The sequence below is a fragment of the Curcuma longa genome, chromosome 15, assembly GCF_044706935.1.
Source record: "Curcuma longa cultivar G26 ecotype Majalengka, Jawa Barat chromosome 15, ITB_CL_G26_1.1, whole genome shotgun sequence".
NCBI classification, from domain to species: domain Eukaryota; kingdom Viridiplantae; phylum Streptophyta; class Magnoliopsida; order Zingiberales; family Zingiberaceae; genus Curcuma; species Curcuma longa.
The window spans coordinates 9277726-9287568 of record NC_133875.1 but is presented as its reverse complement, the minus strand read 5'-3'; the positions used below and the strand labels follow the sequence as shown (position 1 = coordinate 9287568).

Sequence of the window (9843 nt, the reverse complement as noted above, 5' to 3'; positions counted from 1 at the left end):
AGACTAAATGATAATACGGAAAAAGATCAATATTCTTTGCCTGGCATTAATACTATTATTGCTAAAATAAGTCATTCTAAGATTTATTCTAAGTTTGACTTGAAAAGTGGTTTTCACCAAGTAGCAATGGCAGAGGAATCTATTCCATGGACTGCCTTCTGGGCTATTGATGGGCTATATGAGTGGCTGGTTATGCCATTCGGACTGAAAAATGCACCAGCGGTCTTCCAACGCAAGATGGACAATTGTTTTAAGGGCACTGAGGCCTTTATTGCGGTTTATGTGGATGACATCCTGGTTTTCTCAGATACAAAAGAAGCCCACAAAGAACATTTAAGGATTATGATATCCATTTGTGAAGCAAATGGGCTAATCCTTAGCCCAACAAAGATGAAGATCGGTGTTAGACAAGTTGAATTTCTTGGTGCTATTATTGGTGATTCTAAAATCAGACTGCAACAACACATTATAAAGAAAATTCTGGACACCAAGGAAGAAAGCCTCACTGAGCTCAAGTCTTTAAGACGCTGGCTGGGAATTCTCAACTATGCCAGAGCATATATCCCAGATCTCGGAAAGACTCTTGGGCCCTTATATTCAAAAACATCCGGTAAAGGTGAAAGAAGGCTTAACCAGCAAGACTTGAAGATTATAAGGCAAATCAAGGATCAGGTTTGCAAGCTTCCTGATTTAGATGTACCTCCTAAACATGCAATTATTGTTATTGAAACAGATGGCTGCATGGAAGGATGGGGAGGAATATGCAAATGGAAACTTAGCAAAGGCGAGGCAAGAATTAAGGAAAGAATCTGTGCCTACTGCAAGTGGACGTTTTAATCCCATCAAAGGTGCTATTGATGCGGAAATCCAGGCGGTAATTCTAAGCCTTGAAAAATTTAAGATTTACTATCTGGATAAAAATGAGTTAATTATCAGAACGGATAGTAAAGCTATAGTCCGATTCTATGAAAAATGCTCTGAGCACAAGCCATCAAGGGTCAGATGGATGACGCTGACTGACTATATATCCGGCTGTGGAGTAAAAGTCTCCTTTGAACATATTGATGGTAAGGAGAACATTCTTGCAGATGAACTATCAAGGCTTGTTCAAGCCTTAGTTATTGAAAAATTTGAGCATACTTCACTTAAACCATTGCTCAAAGCAATTGCCGAAGTTACTGATAAAGCCTCAGAAACACAAGCACAGGAGAGGCTAGCTTCTTGTATTTCAAGGATACTACCTAAAAAGTTTTCAGTATATTTCATGGCACCACCTATAGCGTTACAATGCGCTTGTGGGAAAGATGCTGCATATCTCATCTCCCGGACCAGCAGAAACCCAGGGAGAAGATTCTACAAATGTGCAGATGACAGATGTCATGTATGGTATTGGGCAGATCTCATTGAAGATTATGTGCAGCAAAGGCTTAATGCAAATAATGCAAATCAATACAATAATGAGCCATGGATTGATAATAATGAGAACCAGAACCAGAAGAAGACTGAACCAGAACCAGAAGTTTTGAATGATGAAGATTGGGCTAATTCTGACGTGGATGATCCTCCAGATGACTCTGGATTATTCCACACACAATATGACTGAGCGGACATGGTGGACCCAAGCATCTACTCTTCCACCGAAAGCAAGCAATCAATAACCACTTTATGTCAACTTTATTTTAGTGCGCTCTTTATGTCAACTTTATTTTAGTGCGCTCTTTATGTCAACTTTTGTAAATGCGTGCTGAGTTGGTAGGAATCTGGCTGTCTCCAGACCCTTCCCTCCCGAACTCTATATAAGGGAGTAAACTCATAGTGTTACAGGCATCGAAACATCACCCCTTCTGCCTATTTCACTAAGTGTTTTCGAAAGGAGCTCAAGTGTGTTTGAGTCTTCGAGTAGTTAACAAGATCCTTGTAAGTGTTTTCAACTTCTGAAATAAGAGTTGAATTTGTTTACTAAAAGAAAGCCCCCCGCATGGTGCAACGGCAACATGCTCAGTAGTTTACCCAAGCAACTACGGTTCGAATCCCAATTACAACGCACTGCAGGGAATTTTCAATAGGAAGAAAATTTTGAGATGTTAGCTGTTGGGTACGAAGCCGCGCGCGCTGTCGGATTTACTCTGGTGGCCTGTGAGAAACTTCCATGGGATCAGGCTAGTCACCTCTAGGATTAGTCAAATCGTACGAACTCAATATTTGGATTATCAAAAAAAAAAGACTAAAGAAAACTTTGATTAATACAATGTAAATTTATTTGGGTTATTTCGATATTACTAGTGATATAGTCATACATTTTCAATGGAGGGAGAAGATCCAAGTAGCCCATTCCAAATACGTGGGGCTTACATACTTTGATGATGATAATGATGTCAATGTTGCAACTAATGGATGAGAAACATCAACAGCAAAAAAGGGATTAGTACAGAACTAAATATTAAAGGGACAGTCAGCAGGCCATAGTTGTTGAAATTTGACAATTAGTGGATATCTAACTTGCAGAATGAGCATGGTAATTAAAAGAAATCATCAACCCAATTTACTGAAAAGAAATATACCTTTCTTCAATTTCCTTGATCTTTTCTTGCCAAAGCTTCTGATTCTTCATGAGATTTGCATTAACCTAAAGCAAGAAATGTAAACAAGTTGGAGTACAATGAAACAGAGGAAAATTGAATGATGCAAAATAATATGCTTTGTGTAACAAAATAAAAGTGTGAAATAGCTTACATCAACAGCCACTTTCTTCTCCTTGGTAACATCATGAATTTTATGTTGGATATCTTGCAGCTTTAAACTTACAGCCTTTTCAACGGCATCAGCAATGTACTTCTTCTTGTTTTCCTTTTCCTTTTGAACTATCGCTTCATAATACTGCAAAAATAAAATGGAGCAGAAACAAAAGAAAACCTAAAGCAATCTTTTTAGGAAAAATATTGGAGTGTTACTTCGACAGATGAAGTACCTGCTTTTGGTTTTCAAGTTGACTAGCTAGTAGATGGTTGTACTCATCAACAATCTGTAGCATGTTTTACATTAAGATGAAGCACATTGTTGAATTACTATACAAGCATAATAAAAGCATTTCACATTACAAATTGTGCAGACTACCATACTGAATTAAACAGAGAAGACAAACACTCACCATTTGGACTTTGCTGCTTAATATAGCTTCACTAATTCCAACATCATCACTGCATCCACAGGGGATGCAATTTTTGCCTGACGGTCTACTATTGGAATTCAATTTGGCAAGCTTATTGTCACTTCTGGATTGATTTAGCCGATGAACATAGTTATCACCAACATAATCCCACACCCTTTGTGTTTCCATATCAAGAGAATAACAATGTTGAGTATCTTTCCAGTGTCTAATAGCATGGCCTTCTTCGTATCTATGATAACATGGAAAATACAGTTCACACATTTTCTTGGTAAAAGAGAATACAATGGCATGAAAACAACAATTCAAACATATACTAGCTTGGTAAAAGAACAATCTGGACATGAAGACAGAAATCAGCTGCATCATGGCCAAGTTATACCTTCCACATCCAACAAAACCACAGATGACACATATCCAAAGGTTTTCTGGTGTTCCACAAATTGAGCATGTTGGCTTATCTGAATGCTTCTGACAAAAATGGCAAACCTGAACATTTAAAGATAAATTTAATCAATTTTCATCCTAAAAAGAAATTTATATCACTGGACACAAACATTAAAAACAAGTAAAATGATTATTAAAAATCGACACATGGAAACAACACAGGATTCTTGCTCAATGTTGTTTATGAAAACATAAACAAGACATGTCTCTTGCCAATAGAAAACCAAAAAAAAAACCTAACAGCAAAATAGCAGACATTTATATACAATATCAAAATCTGGATCTTCATCACAAGGCATGGAACCTAAAAGAAGTGGAGTTAGCATGTGAAAGAGTTACATGAAGCATTAGAATGCGCCTTTGATTTTCCTTTCTTAAGCTGAAAACAATTAAATTGTCTCCTAGTTGTAACTCTTGAAGCGTCCAGAAATTTGAACTTGCAAATCCACCAAATGTGTGAATGTAAACAAAAGGAAGATGCTTTAACTTTTCCATATCCTTTAGTAAATGAACGTCCTTTTGTTTCCCATAAAATAATGTGCATCTAAAAAACTTTCCAAGAAAACATTTACAACAAAAATCTATTATTTTTCCTTATTGAGCAAATACAAGGAAATATTGTTTATGTTCCTCTCCTTCTCTTCCTTTCCAAGCTCAACCCAAATATTGAAGCAAGGACAGGCAATGATCTCCATGACAATGGCACAGACCATGGCAGCTTGGCCTTAGTAGGCAACGGAAAATAACAACAGTTCCATCTAGGTGCTAGATGGGGAGCAGCTGTTTGCATGTGAGAGGAGTTGACAAGTGTGCAAGATTGTTGTTCATGTGGGGAAGTTGTGGATGTTTCAAACGAAAGTGGTTTTCCCTTTAAATGCCTACATTCTCCATTGACTAAGAAAAAAATTATATTGTTTTGACTGTTATTTTTCATGAAGACAAACAATGGAAAACCCAAAAGGCATTTTCCAATGAAAGATTTGCCACAAAATAGATATACCTTAATCAATGCAAATAAATTACTTGGCTATTCCTTTAACCATTACACAGATTTTGTTGGAACTTTCAGTCCCCGAGTAGTCCAGTGCGACTACAAGTTTTAATGTTTAGGCAAAGGATTGGATTTAAGTTAGACCATGTTTTGCATTTGTTTTGTGTGTTTAAATGTATAGGGACTTAGGCAAACACATATGAATTACCCAATGGCTCAAGGTCCGTAGAAGATCATAGAATGATAGTATAGAACACCCAAGTGATGGACCACAAGATGAGAGCATCGGTGGTAGTTGTGCCTTTGTGTGTTTAAATGTGCAAGGACTTAAGTATACACATATGAAGTACCCAATGACTTAAAGTTAGTGGAAGATCAGAGAACGGTAGTATGGAACACCCAAGGGACCACAGGATGAAAGCATCAGAGGTAGTTGTGCTGAGAAGCGAAGTATGCAAGTGGAACAAGAAAGAAGACACATGTAGGGAGCGAGAGGGCTGGGTATCCTGAGGATGAAAAGCTTAGCAGAAGATTGTTAGAAACACACTTATAAACAGAGCGAGGAGGATACCACAGGAAGGAAATCAGAGGACTTGGTGCATTCGAGAAACTTGACGGGAGAAGCAGAAGGCAATTGCTGGTGTAGCAGAAAACAGTTGCTAGTCAGCTGAGAGTTGAGTGAAATTGTACTTGGGTATGTATAGAACTCAACTAAGGCAAACTCATCCATTAGATGGGTTGAAGTAAAATTAGCAATTAACTAGGACACTCAATTAAAGCAGTCCATTAAGAAATTGTATGTTTATTTCTAATTGTGTAGTTAACTGTGCCTATAAACTGATGCCCCAATCGATGATGAGCGTAGATCATATATGATTTTTTAGCATTGTTTAACGCTCATCTATTTGTAATTCATTGCATATGCTACACTTTGTCACACCTTATTCTTTTATAATTGCATATTTCTACTCTTTTGCTCGGAGATTTGCTCTTTGTATATTTTGTTTGACAGGATGCGATTTAGAGCCAAAACGATGCATTATTGATGGTGGAGCAAATGGTGGAGAGAAGAGACTCGCACTGACCGTGCTCGTCATCACGGGTGAGTCTCTTATGCAGCAAACACGAAGAAATGGAAGAAAAGGAGCAACAGAGCAGAACACAGCCGTGCCTTCCAGGCATGACCGTGCCTCACATTTCTAGGCTTAGACACGATCGTGTAACACCAGGAGACACGGCCGTGTCCCTCCAACAGAGAAGCATCAGCCCAGGGCCGTGCCTTCATCCAAAGAGCCAACTGCTAAGGGCCGTGCCTTTCAGGCATGGCCGTGTCTCCATCACAGCATTGAGCCAGGGCATAGCCGTCCTACCAGGCACGACCGTGCCTGATTTCCAAAGGAGCGGCTGTGCTCGGCCGTGCCCCACAGGCACGGCCATGCCAGTTTCAAGAGCCTACGATAGTACACAGCCGTGCCCCACAAGCACGGTCGTGCCTATTTTCCAGAGGGCGGCAGCACACGGTCGTGCCTCCCAGGCACGGTCGTGTGACGGGGGCGTGCCAGGGGCGTGCCTAAGCCCTATAAATACATCTTTTTCCACCTTTTAAAGATATCTTAGGTCATTCTCCAAACCCTAGGTTTTGGCTTAGGGACGATGCCTCCCCACTCTTGGGGAGGCCTTAAACACTTCATCTCCACCGATCCATCCTACACCGGAGCGAGAAGATCTTCAACGGATGCCCACGCTTCAAAGATAAGTCTTCCCCTTTCTTGTGGATGACTATTTTCATGTATTCTTCTTGTAATCTTCTTGTAATGGAGTAGATCCTTGAGTTTAGGATGTAGGATGAACATCTATGTGATAATGGTGATGTATGAACTAGTTTATGTCATTTTCCCTATTCAATGAAGTGTTTACATTTGTTTCATGTGTTGAATGCCTTGAATGTGTTTGATGAAATGCTTGTGTGAGCATATATGCATGATTAAGTGGAGTAGATTACTGTGTAGGGGAATTTTAGGATCGTATGACCGGGGTGCCTTGTGATAGAAGGTTAGCTATAACCGGACTTTCCGAAATGACCTTTACATGGTGGTAAACTCCCTTAGGGGATAGCTAACGGCTATTGATGACTAGGAATGGATTCCTTGATTGGGTGCTCGGTGACAGAGAATAGTACACTAGTAGTATGCTGGAGTGCTCAGTGACAACGGGAGAGCTTTAACCAGGCTATCTGGTGTCGTCCTGAACTAGTAATCGTAGCATTAGAGTATCATGATTTAGTTCCAACAAAGTTTGACGAGGTCGAGTTGGTATCTTGGTTAGAATCCCCACAAGGTGGTAAACATTGAGAGTAAACGAACAAACATGAATTAGGGATGTCACCTAGCATGGATGTGAAACCAAAGTCCTAAACTTATCCATCTCATCCATAAATCCCCAAGACAATCTCTCTCTCTACCATACACAACCAACATCTTCAACCAATCCGTTTCCTTAAGAGTCTAGATAATTATCTCTGTGACATCACTTAGCTAATACACAGTCTCTGTGGTTCGATATCTTTTTATTACTTGACGACAACCGTATACTTGCGGTTCACATCAATCGACTGATGCAATTGACTAAAAAATATTCTTTTTCTATTGGCCAATCGATTGATGATTTGTGATTAGTCCACGATGCAAGTGTCATTTGAGGAATTGTAGAAATCAATCGCAAATCGCGAGATTCAGTCAACTAATAGTTGATTATCAGTTGCCAATTAGTGGTTGATTATTAATCAACTCTAGAACTCTAGATAAAATAGTCGTCATAGGAATTAGTCACAAGTCGCGAGAATCAAGAGTATTAGTCAACTGTTTGACTATTGGAGATGTCTCAATCGACTAAGCAGTGCCATGTCAGCATGACTATGTCAAGATTTTGTTGCATAGAGGCTTTAAAAGAGGGTTCAAAGGCTATAAAGAAAGTATAACAAATTGATTATTACATTGTTTTCCATTATTATTTTGTTGAGCCATATTGTAAAACCCTAGAATTCTATTAGAGGTTTCTCCACCTCTAGCATTTTACGAAAGAGGAGAAAGAGGATTCCAGGAGCAATCCACCTAAACGATTATAGGTCGTGAACTAGAAGCCTGAGCATTGTTGATTAGTTAAATTCCCTATGTAAATATGTTATGGTATGTCCTTGCTTTATTTATGTTTTCCGCTGCTAACATTATTATGTGACATTGTTGAGATCACAGGAAGAGAAGATTTATTTATTTGCAGGCATGTTGTTCACACTCTCCCCCTTTAGCGCTTACGTTCACTCACTATCTCCATTTGGACTAACAGATTTCTTGTTTTCTAATAAATTGAATGCACTAAAGATCCATAGATTCAATTTCTATATAGACATTAATTATTTTCAAATATATCTAAACTTTTAAAAAGCATTGTAATCACCTATCATTTGTAAAGTATATCAATTCTAACCTCCATTTGAATTCTATCCCATTAAACTACGTGCCATGGTGATGATATGACATTTTGCCATATCGGCAATGAACACACATGGAAACATATGAAGCAGAATTCAGTTTCAAATTAAAATGCCAGAAGACTTAACCACAATGCCAGGAAACACAATCCCAAAGGTGTCCCTGTATGCTATCCTATTCTATCAGAAAGGCCAACATAGATTATGAAAAATTTCAGCCTAGAAATTTTCGAGGAAGATTGGTGGCACCTCTCTTATTCATGGACTATGGTCTTCTACACAAACTCTGGATACATGATTTAAACTCTATACAAGAGTTTCCGTACAAGCTCCGCCAAATACTCCAATATATATTGGAGCAAGAAACATTTGTAATTCTGACTATGGACAGTACACCTCCTGAATGGCAGGCTTTAAAAATTGAAGCGGCTAAACATCTTATTAAAATAGATGTGAATGATGTTAATGGCCTACACTGTGGTCAGGAAGATTATGGATCAGACCCAGATGTACACTGGACAGCCAGAACTACTCTTTCTGAACAGCTTATAGAATGGAGAGCTGCTGTCCTAGGTAACCAATGGTACTGGGACAGAGAATATAACACTAATGACTACATTCTTGCTGGGGAGTCATTTATAAAAAAAGATATACTGGCCAAAGGAACTGGGAACTTCTTATTTTTCATTTCCCATAAATACAAAACATGAAACAGTCTATGAGAAATATAAGAAGAAATATGACCATTGGGCCTCTAGAAAAATGACAAGTTCCATATTAGTAAATAATGCTTACTTGGCCTGAAGCCATATGGCCTCTACCAGGCTCCCTGAACCATTCTCCGAACAAGCTCCAAGCCCAAACCCAACAGAAGACCAAAATATGGACAACATGCTGGAATATTGAGTTCATGACGAAGACATGACTACAACAACAAGGTATGACATCAGCCATGACAACAGACTCCACCGACAAAAGAAAAAGGGACAGCTCATTATTACTCCACCACTCCACCGACAAAAGAAAAAGGGGACAGCTCACTCCTCCACCCAGAAGATTCGTTCTTATCTCTTCTCCTACTACTATGCATCTCATGCCATGTATCTATAAATATCATTGTAAGGATGCACCTAAGGCATCCAACCCCACTGAGAGTTTCTCTAAGTTGTGTTTGCCTTCTCCTACTTTCTCTACTTTCGTGTGATCAGCCTAAGTGATTGTAAGTTCTTGTTTTGTAAAATATTAAGTTGCTTTTAATAAAGTTTGTGTGCTTATTTATATAATGCAAGGCTAATTTGCTAAGGCTAGAAAGATTCTTGTTCTTCCTTCTTCAACTTAGTCCTCAGTCCTTATCTGTTTCCTAAAACAGTAACTGTAAGAACTGGACTAGTAAGACCTGTGCTGGCTTAGTAAGGCAAGGCCTAGAGCCATAAGACCTGAAGATAGCCGGGGCGTAGTTCCTTTTTGTTCTTTACAGGTGAGGCTCACTGGAAAAAGAACAAGAAAAACAAACAAGAATCTTTCTAACCTTATTTTCTCATACAAGCTTACTTGCTTTCTTAAGTCTTTTTCTTACACTTATTTGCTTACTTACTGTCTTCTACTTGTTAGATCTACTTGTTTACTTTTTCTTACAATTAAAAAAAAAACTTATTTACTTACTGCTTTCTGCTTTCTGTTTTCTATTTATTAGATCAATTTGCTTACTTTATTTACTATTTCTATACTTTGGGTTTATACAGCCAAGTAGTT

The 9843-nt window shown here is 38.6% G+C and overlaps 1 protein-coding gene across 1 annotated transcript in view; it reads right to left on the bottom strand.

Annotated features, from left to right (window-relative positions):
* Nucleotides 1-2542: 2542 nt before the first annotated feature.
* The window catches only part of LOC141845957 (BRAP2 RING ZnF UBP domain-containing protein 2-like), a 25162-nt gene continuing 17861 nt past the window's right edge, over nt 2543-9843 (bottom strand). Inside the window, exons 2-7 of the mRNA XM_074733944.1 lie at nt 3880-3917; nt 3549-3655; nt 3149-3398; nt 2969-3022; nt 2734-2877; nt 2543-2626 (exon numbers count right to left, since the gene is read on the bottom strand). Of these exons, the coding sequence (XP_074590045.1) occupies nt 2543-2626; nt 2734-2877; nt 2969-3022; nt 3149-3398; nt 3549-3655; nt 3880-3917 (677 nt within the window). The remainder of the gene's footprint in view (nt 2627-2733; nt 2878-2968; nt 3023-3148; nt 3399-3548; nt 3656-3879; nt 3918-9843) is intronic.